Source organism: Nelumbo lutea, chromosome 3 (genome assembly GCF_056320005.1).
Source record: "Nelumbo lutea isolate HS-2025 chromosome 3, American lotus-T2T, whole genome shotgun sequence".
Lineage (NCBI taxonomy): Eukaryota > Viridiplantae > Streptophyta > Magnoliopsida > Proteales > Nelumbonaceae > Nelumbo > Nelumbo lutea.
In genome coordinates, this window is record NC_142686.1 from 21,275,086 (window position 1) to 21,296,259 (window position 21,174).

The window sequence follows — 21,174 nt, forward strand, 5'->3', positions numbered from 1 at the left end:
ATCGGGCCCCAAACATCTGAATGAACCAAAGCAAAATGACTCAACATACGACTTTCAACTCTAGGACTGAAGGAAACACGACAATGTTTCCCAAACTGACACGACTCACACTGTAACACTGACAAATGACTCAAAGACGGAACTAGTATCTTGAGTGCCTTGAGAGAAGGATGTCCCAGTCGACAATGCCACTGTAGAGGAGTGAGTGAAGTCTGAAGTGCAACTGACGATCCACCACCGTCAAGGTAATACAATCCACCAGCTTCATGCCCCCCACCAATCTTCTTCCCCGTCCTGAGATCCTGAAAAACACAAGAGGAAGGGAAAAAAGTAATAGAGCAGTTAAGAGTCTTGGTTAATTTACTAACAGACATAAGATTGAATGGAAACTTAGGAACATATAGAACAGATGATAAAGAAAGAGAAGCCATGTCAACATTGCCAACACCACAAATGGGAGAGGAGGAACCATTGGCAAGGGTAACAGTTTGAGATGTGGAAGTTTCAGAGAGAGAAGAGAACACACCTGGAGTCCCGGTCATGTGATCAGAGGCCCCAGAGTCAATAATCCAAGGAGAGGTTTTAGATGACAGGCAAGCTATACCTGAGTGGGCAAGAGTAGCAGTAGTGTACTGTGAAGTGGACTGAAGGAACCACTCATACTCATCACGCGGTACACTCACCATCTCCCTTCCGGAAACAGATGTAGATGTGGAAGGAGTTAGGTCTGCCTGTTGATTATCACTGACATCAACCCCACCAGCAATAGCATGATTGGCCCATTTAGAGGGAGGGCGGCCATGAAGATCATAACAGAAATTTACGGAATGTCCTTCCCTGCCACAGTGGGTACACTTCCTTGTAGAGCTGCCTTTTTCTTTGCCACGGCCTCCCCCTGAGTCACGACCACCACCACGGCCAAATATGGAACCACCACGACCTCCTCGGGAGGCATGTCCTCCCCCTTTCGTACCACGTCCACCTCCTCTGGCTGTTACAAAAGCTGATCTATCAGACTGTGTGGGATTCTCTATCTGTCCCAAAGAAATCCTGCGGAGCCGAGCAAACACTTCCTCAAGTGTAGGAAGGGTAGAGCCCCCAATATTTGGGCTCTAACTGGTTCATACTCTGATTTCAACCCCACTAAGAACCTTGTGACATCTAGTTGTTCCCTCTGTTGTTGCTGAACTTTAACATCTGGAGTGAGAGGATGATAGACATTGAGTTCATTTCTGAGGTTCTTCATACTGGCATAGTACTCTTCTAGGGTTTTATTTCCTTGTTGCAGACCAAAGTACTCCTGATAGAGCTGATATACCCTTGTAGTATTATCTTGCCCAGAATACAGCTTCTTGGCATGTTCTCATATGTCCTTAGCTGTATCTAAGAACATGTTGGCACTTATTTTGGGTTCCATACTGTTCCATAGCCATGTCATGATTTGAGCATCCTCCTGTTCCCAATCATCAAACCCTGGAGAGTCAGCCGGTGGTTTATCTTCTTTCACATGCTTCACTTTTCTCTTTGCCTTGAGAAAAACTTCCACCGACTTGGCCCATGGAACATGGTTCTCACCATTCAGTTTAATCGAGGTCATCTGTACACCTAGATAGTCAGAGGAAACCACCACACTAGGTTTCTGATCACTACAACCATCTCCCATTGCTGCCATGATACTCTTTCAATGCTGCCTCTAATCTGAATTCCCAATCACCAACTAAGTGCTACTGTCAAGAGTTTGATGTTCCAGAACCTACAGCAGTCCCTAAACACAATGATAGATACACACGCCTTTGTTCTTATCCACACCACTACTGATTTCACAAAAAAAAAAAAAACACAGACTACACCGACATTAACTCAGCACTTACTAACCACATGCAAGCTCATTTACAACTACTCAACAAAAACTCAACTAGATGTCACACCACTACTGCTGTCAAGAGTTTGTGCATTACAAGCACCACCACAACTACTTAGCAAAAACTCAACTAGCTGTCACACCACTACTGCTGTCAAGAGTTCGTGCATTACAAGCACCACCACACAGCCATAGCTGTCACACACAATACAGACCTGCTTTAACGCTTTTAAGAGGGCACCACAAGACCAACAAAAAAAAACTCAACTAGTATCATTGCATTACACCTTGCACCATTCGGTCACCTACAGTAGCAGCCCTTACACCATTTGGTCATTGTAAACACAACCTGTTCTTGGAAATTTTTCCAAGAACCAGGGCAACAACCAACTTAGTTTTCTAGGTTCTGATCAGTCCTCTCAAGTTCTTGAAGATTTTCAACCCAGAAATACCAACAGCACACAGAGGAGAGATAACCAACCTTCATTTGAGAGCTTCAGCCAACCATTCACTGCTGAAGTTGTTTTCTTAGGAAAGAAGGTTCTGAGCACCAGAAAAAAACTGTGATGTTTCAGGCCTGGGACGAATCACTTTTCTCCATTGACAGCCCAGAGAAGAAAAGGAGAGAACTGAAGCACGAACTGAAGTTGTCACGAACTGAAACAGGTCACGAACTGAAGTTGTCACGCTCTGATACCATGTTTTCACTGTAGCTACTGTAGCTACAGTAGTCCGAACCAGTAAGGAGAAGAAGAAAGAGAAGAGAAGAAGAAGAATATGAAAGAACTGTCGAACTTGATAGCTAAACGCTATCAGTCGACCTCTTAATAGTGATTAGGCTTCTAATTAAATGTACAAGGACTAAACTGCCCCTACTTAAGTATGGGACAGAGAACCTCTAATAAGACTGCCACATAAGCTCATAACTTAACCAAGGTGAGATGACTAATCTACCCTTATTCGGCTAACTCTAACAGTACTCTTCCCAAACTGAGCCTAAAGGAAAACCCTGAAATTCCTTGAGGATACAGGCCCAATTTACCAAATGATTCTCTGCTCTAGATACTATTTTCTCCCTGGGGCTGCTTTTCCTTTCAAAAATCTGCAGTTTCTCTCCCACCAAAGGCTCCACCAGATAGCAAATGCACCATAAGATTTCTGCCCTTCTTTAATCAATAAATGACGCTTCCTCCTGGCAAAGTTGACAATGCAGTGACATGGCCATGAACTTGGAGAGGCCTATATGTGGCATCATTTGCAGTTCTCAACTTGGAATTCTTTTCTAGGTATTTATGTCCTTTTGCGACAGTATTATGGAAAAAACTGAGTTTGAACAAGAATTTAATATTTGATGTCATCGTGGAATATCCTTGGATGTTGAATTGTAAGATAAATTGTTTCTTGATTCCTCTTGGACATAACTCTGATAATTGGAACTAATTTCAGGACCCTGTGGAGGTATTGCTGATCTGTAACATTAACATTGCCGATTTGCAGATCTCCTTGTGATTTCTTTCATTTCATATTCTTTTCCAAGTTAACTGGGACTTGTGACCTAAGGGAAGAATTTAGTAGTTTGTTATTTGGCCATGAATCCCAGTTACTTTTTTGTTCCAACTTTGTCTTGATAGTCGATAAATTTCTTACCAATGAGAAAACCTTGAAATGGAATTATTGTCTGCTCATCATATGGGAGCATGACTAATCCTGCCTGTTCGCAATGCACTATTTAGTGGTAACTAAGATAATTAAATCTCTCCAGATGTACTTTAGAGAGTAGATAATAAGAGATTGACTTTTTAGGGATTTGATTTCTTGAAAAGAGAGAAAATCTCTGAAATATATTATAGTGTTTCTTTCACCAACATAAAGTAGTTTTCTATAACTTGAAATTCTGTTTAAGTTGTGATTGTTGTTTGATATTCTGATCATTTATTTTTGTTCAGGGTAGGCTACCGGTGGATTGTAAGATTTCTTGCCCTTGGTTGTTATGCAATGCTACTTATTCCTGGTTTCATTCAAGGTGTGTTTTTTATGAGGCTCGGTTGCCTTGACATTTTTCATTCATCAGTGTTGGTCTGTAGCAGCTTTTCTGGTCCCTATAATTGGCCATTGAATATTTTTTTTTTAATGAAAATTAGACCTTATGTGGGTCATAGTTCTTGTGTAGGATTTGCCTTTGTATATCTAATGTGTTTAGTTGTTGGCAGTTGGATATTACTATTTCTTCTCAAGTCAGGTCCGTAGAGGTATTGTTTATGGAGATCAACCAAGAAATAGGTATCCTTTATTTCTCTGGTTTATGTTTATTTTCTGGTTTATTGGATGCAATAACTTATATGTGCTTTTATATTTAAAGGATCCTGTCATAGATTGCTCACAAGTCATAATGCCATTTCTTTTTCTGCAGGCTTGATCTGTATTTACCTAAAAATAGCAATGGGCCAAAACCAGTTGTGGCATTTGTAACAGGTGGAGCCTGGATTATTGGGTTAGTGCTTTTTAAAGCATGTATACCCTCTCTCTCTCTCTCTCTCTCTCTTTTTTTTGGTTTTTAGGAGGTATTAGGGTAGCAATTATCAAAGATTTATTGAGCAGTTAATGACTAAATCCTAGAATGGAGTCAGAGCATGGAGTGAAACAGAATGATTGCAGTGCCAAGGTGGAAACGTCCAAAAACTTTGAGCATGAGTGGACTGTGTACCCATGTGTCTATGGATATATGCAACTTATTATTTATAACATGCAACTGAATGGTAAAATTTTAGAAGAAGAATAATGTCAATATTAAAATTGTAATATTTTGGAAGTATATATTAGTCATCTAGCATTTTATTTTTGGTTTGCTATTTTATTTCTAGGCTTATCTTCATTTTAATTTGGTTTAGTGCTGGTGGTCCCTTGTTAATGATCCTTATCTTCCACAAGAGGATGGCTCCAGATGTAACTTGATCCGAAGAGAAAACCTTGTTAATTATGAGCTTAAGAATCAAGACCAGCAATCTTGTCTTGTTATACTCACTAATAGTGGGTTGAGCAATGCTGGGCCTTCAAGTCCCTAAAGGCTTCCAATTTCCAAATACAAGAGAGTTTAGATTATTTTATTCAGTGATAGAGTGTGATAATGGTAATGGATGCTAATTGCAAAGGGGGAATTGGTGATGCCATGAATTGGGCTCTCAACCGTAGAAACAGTCAAGAAATTGGATATCAGGATTTTGTTTGTGTGATTTTTCATGAATAGTTTTAAAGTTTTAAACCCATGATTTGGATGTTCTACATGTCTTTCTTTACAAGGTCTCTTGAAGTTGAGACCTCTATCTCACTCAAGTAAAATGACGTATGTTCAAACAGGGGCACAATATTATATGCTGTTTCAACTTGGAGGTAGATAAGGTCTTACTGATGTGTTTAGTGTCAACTTTTTCTTTGCCAAAAGAACCATTTTCTGCCCTATTTTGTGTCCAACCAAATGAAACTGTATATCTAGTATACAGATCTTCCAAAATTGCAGTTCCTTTCATGCAATGAAATGATTTTAATGGGAAGGCGCATATTGATAGCCTTTAGACAATTGGTGAAAGTTTATTGAATATAGGCCTTTAAGAAATCCTACAAAATATATTTTAACTTGATAAGTTTTGAGTGATAGTTATAGGATGCAGCACAATTATACAAATCTGAGACAACTAATTCCAGAAGCATCTATGTTGTCCACAAGGAACTTTCCAACTTAATATTTGATTATTTACTCGGTAGTTTGTATCATATCATTCTCTTGCATCATCTAAAGTTCATTTATTCCTTGTTAAATTGTTATGCATTTCATTTGTGCAGGTATAAAGCATGGGGTTCTCTTTTAGGAAAACAGTTATCAGAAAGAGACATTATGGTGGCATGCATAGATTACAGGTAATTTATTTTAATTGAAATGACAAAATTGAGTAACGACTTGTTATATTGCATGCTAGCCTCTTTTGGATGGATTACCTATACTGGACATAGCACATTCACCAATATAGTAGCATAGATCTGGTGGAAACTGTAAATTATCATCTCTAGAAACATAATGGGAAAGCAGCAGAAAAAATCTCCCTGTTGGTTTGTTCCATACATCTAGTGTTAAAAGTCTGTTATTTTTTAAGTTTAGTACCACGGGGGTACTATTGTACTTTCCACTCTTTTATTTTGTTTTATGTCGCCCTAGTATAAATACAAAAAGCCGGTGCTGCCAGAGGTACCTTTTGACTCTAAATCTCTCCTCTCCTCTCTCCTCTCTCTTCCCTCTTCCTTTCCTCTTCTCTTCTGGATAACATGGTATCAGAGCGGGACTATCAGATCTGGAAGGAGAGATCGAGCAAGCTTTTTTCCTATCTTCTCTCTTCATTAGCTACTGTTTGTTTTATTGAAGATCCAGAATACAACATCGAACTGAAGTACCTTCTCTCCCTTCCTCCTTTTTCTTTTTTTTCTGGCTGTGTACCAGGACAGAACCTGTAGTAGGTTCACTTGTTTGATGTGAGGTGATCAGCACCTCTTTCTTTCCTTTTTTTGTGGGATCAGCCGATCCCTGTGATGTACCATAGGTCGGTGATGACCTTTATATGCTGCGACAACAGCCTTGTGATGGATTTGTAGGTCAGAGGATGACAGCGGCCATATCTGATTTGTAGGTCAAGAGATAACCTGTATGTGCTGCGACAGCATCCATATCTGATTTATTGCAGGCCAGTGATGACCTGTTAGTGCTGTAACAGCAACTGTTTTTTTTTTTTTTTTTTTTCCTTGTGTGATTGAAGAGCTGAGTTTCAAAAAGAAAAGGAGGGGAGTGGTTGTCACTAGTCTCCTGGTGCAAAATTTTTTTTTTGGGGGTGTTAGACTGCTCTTTTTTAAGGTTTTTTGTGCCTACTTTGAGTGTGACCTGAAGCTGTGATCATGAGTGGTGAAGATTCTGCCACATCTGGTGTTTCCTCAATGCAGAATGGAATGAGTGGGGGTATGGATTTATCCTTCCCTATGGCTGTAATACCCCTGGATGGCTTAAATTATTTAGAATGGTCGAGAGGGATCAGGTTATACATTACTGCAAGGGGAAAGATAGGATATATAAATGGGAAAATTAAAGAACTTAATTTTGGGAGTGCTAAGTATGACAAATGGAGCCAAGAAAACAACATGGTTATGTCCTGGCTATTAGTGTCTATGCAACCTCAGGTGATAAGGAACTTTATGTTGGCTGAAACGGCTTATGAGATTTGGGAATAGGCAAAATCAACCTATTCTGAACTGTGCCACTATGCAAAAATCTATCAGTTACAATCGGAATCATCCACTTGTAAACAGGGGGAGAGGAATCTTTCTATGTACTATTCAGACTTAACCTCCGTCTGGAAGAGTTAGATCACTATTAGAGTGTGGACTTGAAGTGTGATGAAAATGCAAAAGTGTACAAGAAACTTGTTCCCAACAACGAGTATTTACATTTTTCCATGGCTTGAACACTGTGTCTGAATCCATCAGAGTCCAGATCCTAGGCAGCAATGATCTTCCATCTGTCCAGGAGGTTTATGCATTAGTACAGTCAAAAGAAAGTAGAAGAAATTCGATGAATAGTTCTAGAGGGGATGCAGTCATGTTGGTAGTGAAAGGGAATGTTGCTACAGGTGGGGGAAATCTCTTTAAGAAGGGGGACTTTCAAAAAAGGGTGGATGACAAAGACAAACTTTGGTGCATCCATTGCTAGAAACCCGATACACCCGTTATACATGCTAGGAGCTTTATGGAAAGCCAAAATGGGCTCAGGAATTGAGTAAGAATCAAGGTTCAGATCTGAATAAGAAGTCAGAACAGCAAGGTCCAAGAAAGCTCACTATAGCAAACATGGCTACTCAGGAGAATCGGCCCCCTACTACTACTATGACTCAAACACACACCTCTGGACCCAAGGGAGGATATTATTAATTCATTCCGTGACCACTCGGAACTTTATGGTAGGTCAATTTGTCAGATGGATGCTCCTCTTCCCTCAACTTCATTTGTGTCCACATCAGGTAATTCTGCCACAACTTTTCACGTATCATCTCATTCCCCTGACTCTCCTTGGATTATTGATTCTAGAGCATCAAGACATATGACTGGTAAGTCCACTTATTTTCAGACCTATCACCTCTTCTCTGGAAGAAACAAGGTGAAACTAGCTGGTCAAGGAACCATTTCTCTTCCCTTTGGTCTCACCCTGTCTAATGTTTCACATGTTTCAAAATTCCCTATTAGTTCTCTATTAGTAGTATCACTAATTCTCTAAACTGCTTAGTGACCTTTTTCCCTTCTTTTTGTGTGATACAGGATTTGGCTTCGGGGAAGATGATTGGTAGAGGACGTGTGGTGGATGGGCTCTGAAGAAAACTGAGAAAATAGACCTTGAGAGTTCGGCAATGAGGGTTTTGAGAGTGAGAGTTTCGAACATTACTCCCTATCAGCACCCTAACATTGTTGTATTAAGATAATTTTGAATAATTACAAGGAGGCCCTTATTTGGGCAAGAAATTACAAAGAACAAGACATAGAAAGGATGGGCCCGGAATAAGGCCCATTACAGAAAAGAACATAAACAACCTATGGGCCATTTGGCCCATCTTCTCTACACTCCCCCTCAAGCTAAGCATAGATGTCAATCATGCCAAGCTTGCTAGTATCATGCTGAAGTTTTGCCTTGGGAATGCCTTTGGTGAGAAAAACTGCCAACTGTCCTTCAGATGAGATAAACGGAAGACATACTTCATCGGAAGAGACCATTTCTCTAATGAAGTGTCGATCAACTTCAATATGCGTAGTTCTATCATGTTGCACTGGATTGTGAGCAATGTTGATGGCAACCTGATTATCACAATACAACATCATTGGCTTGTCATATTCAACCCCAAGTTCCTTCATCAATGATTTTAGCCATAATAGTTCAGAAACTCCATGTGCCATGGCCCTGTATTCTGCTTCAGCTGAAGAACGAGCAACAACCGATTGTTTCTTGCTTCTCCAGGAAACAACATTACCAGCCACCAAGCTGCAATACCCAGAAGTAGATCTTCTGTCATCAATGTTTTCGACCCAGTCAACATCAGTGTAGGCTTCAAGTTTCATATGACTATGCTTGGCAAACAGAATTCCCTTTCCTGGGGAGCCCTTCAAATAACATAGGATTCGCTCTGCTGCTGCCATATGAGTGTCTCGGGGAGAATGCATGAATTGGCTAATGCAACTGCATATGCAATATCTGGCCGAGTCATGCATAGGTACAGAAGTTTCCCAAGAAGTCTCTGGAAGATTCCTTTGTCTTCTAAGAATGTCCCATTTGAGGCAGAGAGTTTATGACTCTTATCAATAGGAGTATCAACTGGTCTAGCGCCCATCTTTCCATTTTCAGAGAGCAAGTCAAGAACATACTTCCTTTGGGAGATAAGAATCCCATCATTGGATTGAGCAACTTCTATGCCGAGGAAGTATCTCAGTTCCCCCAAATCTTTAATCTCAAACTCTGTATGGAGGAAAGATTTTAGATCATGAATTCCTGAAACATCATTACCAGTCACTACAATATCATTTACATATACAATAAGGTATACTGCCAGAAGTCTACTCCTCTTCACAAAAAGAGTATGATCAGACTGTATCTGCACATAACCAAAGTTAACAAGTGTTGTTCTAAATCTCTCAAACCATGCTCTAGGGGACTGTTTTAGTCCATAGAGAGATTTCTTTAGCCTGCATACCTTTCCTTTCATATCAGTTCCGTACATCCCTGGAGGAAGAGACATATAAACCTCCTCATGTAATTCACCATTTAGAAATGCATTCTTCACATCCAATTGATAAAGGGGTCAGTCAAAGTGAGCAGCTAAAGATAGAAGAACCCTCACAGATGTCATCTTGGCAACAAATGCAAAGGTCTCCAGATAATCAATCCCATATGTCTGTGTATAGTCTTTTGCAACCAGCCTGGCCTTGTACCTTTCAATGGTGCCATCAGCTCAATATTTGATAGTAAAGACTCACTTGCAACCGACTGGATCCCTCCCTTCAGGCAAATCAATCACTTCCCATGTGTCATTCTTGTGTAGGGCATCAATTTCAGACCTCATAGCATCCCTCCATTCTGAAATATTAAGAGCTTCTGACACAAACCTGGGAATAGGGTTAGAAGCAAGAAAAGATAGATGGGCAAAGTATGAAGGAGAAAGCAACTTGTAAGAAAGGTGCTTGGAAATGCAGTGAGCAGCGCACTTCCGTTTTCCTTTCCTAACAGCAATGGGAATATCAAGGTCAGGGAAGGATGACTCCAAGGGTGTTGAAACTGTACCTGTTGTCTCATCTGTGACTGGAAGTGTATGAGGCTCATGTATTGTAGGAGAAACAACCTGCACATTTCTGGATCTTTGCCTTTGATACACCTTGGGATTGAGGATAGGACGAGGAGGTAAAGGTGGAAGGACACTGGGACAGGGAGAATGGGACGACTGGTCCGCCCTTGATTCATTTGAAGGAGAAGCAGACTCATCAAAAGACTCAACTGGGACAGGAAGAGGAAGAGCAAACACCTGTGGCAAATCCTCCCCCTGTGGACAATGTCCATCCGGAGAGGAACCATAAAAGGGAGAAAGCTCATCAAAAGTGACATCCATTGAGACATACCGAGAGCCAATCTTTGGATCAAAACAACAATAACCCTTCTGTGTGGGGGAATAACCAAGGAAGATACACTTGTGGGATTTGGGTTCAAATTTATGCCTTTGGACACTTGGAACATGTACATAACAGGTGCTGCCAAAGACACGAAGAGGAATAGGAAAAAGATCATCGTTCGGATGAAGGAGATTGAAGGGAGACTTAAACCCGAAAACCCTGGATGGCATACGGTTTATAAGGTAGGTGGCCGTGAGAACGACATCACCCCAAAACCTTGTAGGAACATGTGAGGCAAATAAGATACTCCTTGCAACTTCAACAATATGTCTATTTTTCCTCTCAACAACTCCATTCTGTTCTGGGGTCCTAACACAAGAGCTTTGATGAATAACCCCCATGTCAGAGAGATAGCAGGATAGGTTCTTCTCAAAATATTCTTTTGCATTGTCAGATCTGAAAATTTTAATCTTGGTATCAAATTGGGTTAGAACAAATTCATGGATCTGTCTTATAAGTCTTGGAACTTCATCACGGGATTTCATCAGGAATATCCAAGTGAACTGGGAAAAGTCATCAACAAACAATATAAAATATTTGTAGCCACCCATGGAGGGTAAGTGGTAAGGCCCCCACACATCAGAGTGCACAATATTAAAAGGAAAAGAAGATCTTTTATTGCTCAAAGGATAATTGTTTCTACAATGCTTTGATAACTCACAAGGCTCACAATGAAGACTGGACAAACTAATTCCCTTGAACAGTTCAGGGAATAGATGACTCAAGGCAGAAAAAGACAGATGACTCAAACGACGATGACACAACATAATCCGACTAATAGACTCTGAAGAAACAGACCCGAAAGCAACATTCCCAGGATGATCAATGCATTGTCCCGGAGTATCAAGCAGGTATATTCCATTCACCTCATGGCCACTCCCAATCACCTTCTGAGACTCTAGATCCTGAAAAACACAGTAGGAAGGAAAGAAGGTTACACAACAATTTAGTGACTTGGTTAAACTACTAATAGACAACAAATTTGTATTTAGTCTAGGTACATGAAGGGCAGAAGGTAGGAACAAGGAATCTGTAGCCTTGATGGTTTCCTTGCCAGAAATAGGGGCAAGTGAACCATCAGCTAAAGTGATTTTATCACGTCCAGGAAGCAAGTCATATGAAACAAACAAGGTAGAAAGGTTGGTTATATGATCAGAAGCACCCTAGTCAATAATCCAAGGGATCTTAAGATTACCTGAAGTGGTTGCATGATTGGCAGAGGCCCTTATACCTGAATGAGCAAAGGCAGAAGAAGCTGAATTTCCTGAAGGGTTGGAAGAAGAAGTCACATCCTCTAGATGACTGATCATCTTCCCAAACTTTTCATATTCTACTTTCATGGCTGCCAACTGTGCACAAGCAGACATCTCTTCAGTATAGTACTTATCACTATCTGGCCTAGTAGCTACATTTGCGCTTCCTGTCCTTTTACTATCATGTTTTTTCTGAAATCGAATGGGAACAAGATCAAGATGTAATTTCCAGCACTTGTCTTTGGTGTGCTTCGGTTTCTTGCAATACTCACATACAACTTCTTTCTTTCCTGAGCCACTAGATGTCCCAACAACACCTTTGGGTTTAACCCCCATATTTGCAAAATGATCACTCTCCTTGGAAAGAATATTCTGTTTTGTGATATCATATTCTGGGTTTAGTCCGGTTAAGAACTCAAACACCCTGTTCCTTTCAACCAGTTTTCTGTAAGTCTCTGCATCATTGGTGATGTCCCAAGTTACAACTTCTATTAGGTCAATTTCTTGCCATAGACTTAAGGGTCAAGAAGTATATAGCTAAAGGTTTCTCCCCTTGCCTTAAATTCTTCACATCACTTCTCAATTTATAGGCTCTAGCCACATTTAGTTTTTGGGAATAGGTTTCTGCAACACTATCCCAAATTTCTTTTGCTGAATTCATCCATAGGTAGTGTTGGCTAATTTGTAGCTGCATTGAATTCACAAGCCACCCAATGACAATGTAATTTTCTTGCATCCACTTCTCGTAGGATGGATCATCTTCTGGGGGAGCCTTCTTGCTCCCGGAAATAAACCCCCACTTTCCTCTACTGCATATATGAATCTTTACCAATTGTGACCATGCCAGATAATTATTTCCATCTAGTTTAACTGTGGTCTCAGTCAATAAAGAATCACCTGGAGCCCCCTGAACCGGTCCATATTCAGCACCAATCTTGTTTTCAAATTCAGAAGAGTTCATCATGTAAATACTTCAAATATGATTTCAGATGACTTCTACAAGTGTACCGAATGAGGATGTGCAAGGACTGAGTTCAACCAACCTCAAGACAACAATACACAAGGCCAAACTACACCCGGAAGTTGCAAGAACCAAGACTGAAGTAGAACCTTGGTTCGGCCTTCAATAAGTAATCGGAAAACTTCTAAGCATTCAATCGAAGATCCTTTTCTAATCAGGGACTTCAAGGTAATCACCAAAAAGTAATCAAGAAGATTAAATACCAGTCCTTATTGCTGAAGAGGCATTTTTACAAACAGTGTGGACAATAGAGAAGACCCCACTGTCAAAGGTGAAAAAGGTCTCAAGAACAGTCCGTACAGGCCCCCAAAACACAACCAAAAGAAGCAACGATTTGCGGCACTGAAACCAAGGATGTTTTGACAGTTTTGACAGTCCAAAAAGGAGTGAAAACAACCCAGAAATCTCTGGGTTAAACTAGATTAAAAGACAGTCGAATAGCTGTACAAAAACAACCCAAAAATTTTGGACACTTCAACAGTCCAAACAAAGAAAAATAACCCAGAAATCTGAGCACAACTTACAATATTTAAACTTCAGATCAGAAACCAAGCTGTTTCCCTTTTTTCTCTGATTCTTCCTAGCCACCGAACCCCTTCTCCAAGAGATTTGAGTCTTGAGCACCTTCTAATGACCTCCAAGAATCAGGCAACACGAGCTGAAGCTTCCATCCCTAGAATACTGAAGTTCAGGCCTGCTCTGATACCATGAAGAAAACTGAGAAAACAGACCTTGAGAATTCGGCAATGAGGGTTTTGAGAGTGAGAGTTTCGAACAGTACTCCCTCTCAGCACCCTAACACTGTTTTATTAAGATAAATTTGAATAATTACAAGGAGGCCCTTATTTGGGCAAGAAATTACAAAGAACAAGACATAGAAAGGATGGGCCCGGAATAAGGCCCATTACAGAAAAGAACATAAACAGCCAATGGGCCATTCGGCCCATCTTCTCTACAGGCTCTGCATGCCGGAGAATAAGCTGATCTTACAGTCACAGAGTCTAAGATTCAGTCTAGTAAGAGTCATGTCTATTTATGGCACATTCATCTTGGTCATTTATCTTTTGAGTCCTTAAAAATGGTGTTTCTAAAGTTGTTTAAGTTAGTGTCAGTGTCGAGGTTTACATATCAAACTTGTCCATTGAGTAAGCATTATAGAACCCATTTTTCTTCAGAGAATAATAAATCTGAATTTTCTTTTCATATTGTTCATTCTGATGTTTGGGGCCCTATTACTTTACGATTTAAGAGTGGCTACAAGTATTTTATTATCTTTGTTGATGATTACTCCAAATACACATGGGTGTATCCTATGTGAACCAAGGATGAAGTACCAAAAATTATCCAAGATTTCCACCAAATGATCTTTACCCAATTTCAAATTGAAATCTTAAGTTTTTCAATCCGATAATGCCAAAGAATATTTTCATAATGATCTCACGGAGTTCTTTGCTTCGTGTGGATCACTTCATTGTAACCCATGTGCCCAAACACCACAACAAAATGGTGTTGTTGAAAGAAAGAACCGACACCTTCTTGAAGTGGCTCGGGGGTTACTACTTCATATGAATGTCTCGAAACGCTTTTGGCTTGAGGCTATCCTTTGAGCTACTTATCTCATTAATCATATGCCTCTCGCTGGTTAGAATGCAAAGCCCCACATCAACTTCTTTTTCGTAAGGCTCCTCTTCTTTCTATTCCTCATCGTGTGTTTGGTTGCCATTGTTTTGTTCAAAACCTGTCACCTACTCGTGGAAAATTGGATCCCCGTTCTATTCCTTGCATCTTCTTGGGGTACTCCACTAAGAATGGATTCCGATGCTTTGATCCCGTCTCTCGGAGGTATTATGTTTCTATGGATGTCTCTTTCTTTGAGAGTGAACCTTTCTTCCTTGTTTCTCCTCAGGGGCAGTGTACAAATGAGGAAAAACCAGTTCAACTCCCTCCTCTTCCCGATCCTCCTCCCTTTCATGTTTTCTTTTATCGTCACAAAGGCTAGCCATGTTCAAGAGTTGTGGAGCACCTAGAAGCTATACCACCAATGCCATCTGACTCTCTGGGGGTGGATCCTACCCAACCAAGTACTTGGTTCCTATTGATGTTCCTGATCCTGTTGCTATTGATACCTCTATTGCTGATGGCCTTGACCTTCTTATTGCTCACTAGAATGATGTTAGGTCTTGCACCACTAAACATCCCATTTCCCATTTTGTTTCCTATGAGAACATTTCACCTTCCTTTCGGGCCTTCCTTTCTTCCATTGACAGTGCTCCTATTCCTAAGAATGTGGTAGAAGCTCTATTGGTGCCTGAATGGACAAATTCTATGAAGGAAGAAATTAATGCTTTGCGTAAAAATGGCACATACGAATTGGTAGATCTTCTTGAGGGGAAGGAACTATTTGGATGTAAATGGGTTTTCCCAGTAAAACATAGGACTGATGGCACTGTGGAACGGTATAAAGCTTGTTTAGTGGAAAAAGGGTTTACACAAGTGTATGGAGTGGATTATGCAGAAACTTTTGCACTTCTTGCTAAGATGAACTCCATTAGAGTCTTTTTTTTAGTTGCTAATCTTGATTGGGACCTCAACTAGATATCGAGAATGCCTTTCTAAATGGTGACTTTAAAAAGGAAGTGTACATGGTACAACCCCCTGGTTTCTGAGCTCAGGGTAAATGACAAAAAGTTTGCAGGTTAAAAAAATCATTATATGGTTTGGAACAATCACCAAGAGCTTGGTTAGCAGGTTTCATGTAGCTGTTCAACAAAGAGGATACAATCAGTGTCAATCTGATCACACATTATTTGTGAAAAGAGGGGAAGGAAAAATTGCAGCCCTGATAGTATATTGTAGAGAACATTGATGTAGGCCCCACAGCTGTGGTACCACTCTGTCCGTAGGGTAGAATGTATCTAGTCACAGCTGTGGTTATTTTGTTGTTTTGTTATTTCTAGTTTCAGTTTTATATTGGTTGTTATCTAGTCACAATTATGATGTAAACACCAAGGGCAGATATGTCCTTTCATGTAACTAGCATAACCTATATATATTAACTTAAAGTGGCGGCGGCAGAATGATTGACATTCTGCTCTTCTCCTCAAAATCTGTGTTCTATTGCTCTTCCATCACTCTTTCTTCTACATCTTCACTTTCTCTTCTCATCGAACCTAAAATCTCTTAGTGATCAAGACTGAATAGCAGTCTTGAAAATCTACATGGTATCAGAGCCAAGTTAGGGTTTTTCATGTGAGTCTAATACCAGCCGACCACATGAGAATCTCCTAGGACTGAAAGCTGAAAAGGAGGAGTTCGCAGACTGATTCTTGGAGATCGCCACAGGTACTAGCAGCTGTTGGAAACTTGCTAGGGTTGCAGAATGTTGGTGGTCAGGAAGGATCAGAGAAGACTAGGGTTCAGGTAACCCTAGAAGGCAGCGAACTATTTTTTCCTTGTAAGTTGTTACTTTTTAATAGAAGTTCTTTCAGAGAAGATAGGTTGGACCTATCTGGAGGGGAAGGCCGAATCATTCTAGCTCTTTCTCTCTTCGATTTCCTAGGGTTTTACATCAAACCCTGGACCGAACTGTGTTCATTTCTACTCTAGGGTTTGAAAGTGATCTGCGGCAAGCTCTAGTGGTTGACTGAACTCTGTGATCTACCTAGAGCTACTCTTAAGTTGATTGGTAGATCTGATCAGATTCTAGATTAGCCCTACTACAAGCTCATCTATATAGTTTGGACTGTGCGACTGAATTGCTTCCTTTCAGGACTGATTAAAACCCTAACTTTCCCTAGCATATCAGTTTTGTTTTAAAGCTGTTCTCAGAGTTCTAAGGGGGTTAGAGATCTACGGACAGCTACTGCTGTGTTGGCTAGTTGGTTTCAGATCAGAATTACTTCGGTTTTGTGCACATACACTGAGAATACAGATCAGGCCTATACTGTCTTGATTGTGATTGGTGATTCAAGTACTGTTTTGAGACTTGACAGAAATGGAGTCTAAAATTCAGGCAGAAGGCAGTCTTGGGAACATCAGTTATGGTGGTATTTCTGAGATGGGTGGTCAGATTACGACCGTAAAGTTTGATGGATCAAACTATTTGGAATGGGCCCAATCAGCCATGATGGCTATTGGTGGAAGAGGTAAATTAGGGTACCTCCTGCGAGATATGAAAGAACCTTCCAAGGGAGACCCGACATGTACCAAGTGGATGCAAGAAAACTACTTGGTTATGACATGGCTGTGTAATTCTATGCAGCCTCATATTAGCCGGAATTATTTGTGGGCAAAAACAGCTAAGGAGATATGGGATGTTATGAAAGAAACTTACTCCCAACCCCTTAATGTTGCTAGAGCATATGAATTGAAATGTGAAGTGAACACCCTTAAACAAGGAGAGAAACCAGTATCGGTCTACTTCTCTACCTTGAAGTCCCTGTGGCATGAGATTGATCACTTAGAGACTCTTGAGTGGGAGAGTCCCAAAGATGCTCAGACCCATAGAAAGCACATCGAGACAAACAGAGTGTTTGAGTTCCTGGCGGGACTGAATTCAGAATATGATATTGTGAGGCAGCAGATTTTGACTAGAGACAATGTGACTCTCTCTCAGGCTTACTCATTTGTACATAGTGAAGAAACCAGAAGGAAGGTTATGATGCAACCCATATCAGCCTTTGTAGCGGCTACACCCAAATCAGGGGGTGATTCAGAGAACGACAGGAGGAAGGAAGACAAGAAGGATGTAGTATGTGAACATTGTAAGAAACCCAAACATACAAAAGAGACATGTTGGAAACCGCATCCCCACTTGGTTCCTGCGAAGTTAAGAAACAAGAAGGGCACTGCTCATGTAGCCATGAACACTGATTCAGCATCCTCATCTGGCACAAAAGGAACATCTTTGGAGACCTTAGCTGCAGTTCGGGCTGCCCTATTACAGCTAGAAAAGGAGGTTGGAAATTCAGCTCAGCCACTGCAGCCTCCATCAGCCCCTGTCACATCTGCCTTCACCCATTCAGGTACTCGAGCTTCAGCCTATCATGCCTCAGCTCCAGGTACTACTGAACCTTGTTGGGTAATAGACTCAGGTGCATCTGATCACATGACTAGCTTGCCTTCACTGTTTACTACTTACCATTTGTCTTCTGGTAGGGATAAGGTATCTATTGCTGATGGCTCCTTGGTTCCTATTTCTGGGAAGGGTGACATCAAGCTTTCAGATACTATCTCCCTATCATCTGTTTTGCATGTTCCTAAGCTTGATACTAACCTTCTTTCAGTCAGTAGTATTACCAAGCATATGAACTGCTCAATAACCTTCTTCCCTGACCGATGTGTTTTTCAGGACTTGGAGACGCAGAAGGTGATTGGGACTGGCCGTGAGACGAATGGGATCTATCTGCTCGGGAAGCGGTTTCGTCAGGGAGAGTCAGTAAAGAAGTTGTCTTTTGTTTCTAAGAGTGTGAGTCCGGTTATGCCAAAGCATAACCGATTAGGTCATTTGTCTTTTCGATCTTTACAGAGTTTGTTTCCTACTTTATTTGAGTCTATTGAGTTGTCTCAACTACAATGTGAAAGTTGTGAGTTTGCTAAGCATTGTAGAAAGCCTTATTTATTGAGTAATAAAAGGAGTGATAATTCTTTTGATATTGTGCATACTGACGTTTGGGGGCCTTATCATATCCCTTCCATGGGTGGGTACAGATATTTTTTGTTATTTGTTGATGACCATACCCGCTTTTCTTGGGTTTATCTCATGCGTTCACGAGATGAGGTACCTTCCCTGACCCAAAATTTTCACCAAATGATCCTAACCCAGTTTGATGCCAAGATCAAAGTTCTCCGATCTGATAACGCAAAGGAATACTTTGCTAAATCATTGACATCTTATCTTCTTCATCATGGGGTTATCCACCAAAGCTCTTGCCCTCATACACCTCAACAGAATGGAGTTGCCGAGAGGAAGAATAGGCACATTTTGGAAGTGGCTAGAAGCCTCATGTTTACTTCTAATGTCCCTATTCGCTTCTGGGGGGACGCTATCCTCACAGTGGTATACCTTATTAATCGGGTCCCTTCCAGGGTCCTTGATATGCGATCTCCTTTTTCGCTTCTACACCCACGTGAGGACTTGTTTTCTATTCCCCTTAAGACATTCGGTTGCACTTGCTTTGTTCAGCTTCTCGGACCCCATCCCTCCAAGTTCGAACCCAAAGCCTCCAAATGCATCTTCCTTGGTTATGCACAAACTCAAAAGGGTTATTGTTGTTATGATCCTGTCTCCGGGATGAAGTTTGTCTCCATGGATGTCACTTTCTTTGAGGGGACACCCTTTTATCCTCGGGTTGCCCCTCAGGGGGAGAGTAGTGAGAGTGGGGGTTTGAGTTCTTGTCTTCAGGGGGAGAGCAGTGAGAGTGGGGCAGTTCCTTTACCTATTCCATTGGGTGATGAGAACTGCAATGGTGAGGGTGGTCAGAGGGATCAGGAGTTGACGGAAAGCTACAATGGTGAGGGTGGTCAGAGGGATCAGGAGTTGAGGGTTTATCACAGGCGGTGCAGGCAGGTTGATCCTGATCATCAGCAGTCCAGACCAGCTCCAATCTCATATGCAGCTCCAGGTCCAGATACTTCAGTCCCAGAGCCCACAGAGACTTCCCCTACAGATGATCTTGACCTTCGAATTGCAGTCCATAAAGGGAAACGACATTGTACCACATCCACAGCCCACTGTATTTCCCATTTTTTATCCTATGATCACCTATCTCCTACCTACAGGTCCTACCTTAGCGCTCCATTTCCAATGTCCCTATTCCAAGAACAATGCAAGTTGAGATGGATGCTCTGTTGAAGAACAACACCTGGGAGGTAGTTGATTTGCCAAAAGGAAAGAAACCAGTTGGGTGCAGATGGGTATTTACGGTGAAGCATAATGCAGATGGATCTATTGAGAGGTATAAAGCTCGGTTAGTTGCAAGAGGGTTTACACAGACTTATGGAATAGATTACTTGGAGACATTTGCACCGGTAGCCAAGATGACTACTATTCGAGTTCTCTTGTCCCTTGCAGCAAGTCACACTTGGCCTTTATACCAAATGGACGTGAAAAATGCCTTTCTGAATGGAGATCTGCAGGAAGAAGTTTACATGCGTTTGCCTCCTGGCTTCTATGATGCAGAAGTAGGTAAGAAGGTCTGCCGGCTCAACAAGGCTTTGTATGGTTTGAAACAGTCACCTATGGTTTGGTTTGATAGATTCAGACTAGCACTTGTGAAGTTTGGATATGTACAGGCCCAGTCAGATCATACCCTATTCATCAAGAGGGTGGAGTCCTCTTTGACACTGTTGGCAGCATATGTTGATGATATTATGGTCACAGGGAATGATAGCCATGAGATTGAGTCTCTTAAACAGCTTCTTCACCAAGAATTTGAGGTGAAGGACCTTGGTGTACTCCGGTATTTTTTGGGTATTGAGGTTGCTAGATCCAAACAGGGGATCTTTATATCTCAGAGGAAATATTTCTTAGACCTGTTGGCAGAAACTGGAAAGTTAGGTGTCAAGCCTGCAGATACACCAATTGAACAGAATCACAGGATTAGTGCTGAGAGTGGGGAGCTTCTTGAAGACAAAGTTATGTTCCAGCAACTGGTAGGAAAGCTCCTATATCTCTGCCTCACTCAGCCAGATATTACTTATGCTGTTAGTGTTGTCAGCCAGTACATGCATTCTCCTAGAACCACACATCTTCTTGCTGCAGAAAAAATCTTAGCCTACTTGAAGAGATGCCCAGGTAGGGGTATACTTTTCAAGAACAACAATCACATGAAGGTGGAGGTTTGTACTGATGCAGATTGGGCTGGGAGTGTTGATGACAGAAGGTCTACCTCGGGATATTGTGCCCTTGTGGGAGGAAACCTTGTCTCCTGGAGAAGTAAGAAACAAAGTGTGGTCTCCCAGTCAAGTGCTGAAGCAGAATACAGGTCCATGGCCAATGGAGTGGCTGAAATCCTATGGCTAAGATCTCTACTTGAGGAGTTGGGTATTGAGTATGAGAAACCCCTGATGCTGTACTGTGATAATCAAGCCGCCATTAATGTAACACATAATCCAGTACAGCATGACAGAACCAAACACATTGAAGTTGACCGCCATTTTGTGCGAGAGAAGGTCTCATCTCAAGAAGTATGCCTCCCTTACATCACATCCAGTATGCAACTAGCCGACATTCTTACTAAAGCCGTATCAAGAAAGAAGCTAGAGGCGGATCTATCCAAGTTGGGAATGATGAACGTATACTC

At 41.2% G+C, this 21,174-nt stretch overlaps 1 protein-coding gene across 2 annotated transcripts in view; it reads left to right on the forward strand.

Moving 5' to 3' along the window:
* Positions 1 to 21,174, forward strand: part of LOC148863492 (isoprenylcysteine alpha-carbonyl methylesterase ICME-like) — a 46,918-nt gene that overhangs the window by 5,826 nt on the left and 19,918 nt on the right. The window contains exons 2-5 of one of the 2 annotated variants that reach the window (XM_088981159.1): positions 3,808 to 3,884; positions 4,072 to 4,141; positions 4,272 to 4,352; positions 5,699 to 5,773. In XM_088981159.1, coding sequence (XP_088837285.1) covers positions 3,808 to 3,884; positions 4,072 to 4,141; positions 4,272 to 4,352; positions 5,699 to 5,773 — 303 coding nt within the window. The remainder of the gene's footprint in view (positions 1 to 3,807; positions 3,885 to 4,071; positions 4,142 to 4,271; positions 4,353 to 5,698; positions 5,774 to 21,174) is intronic. The other variant, XM_088981160.1, reaches the window with a different exon arrangement.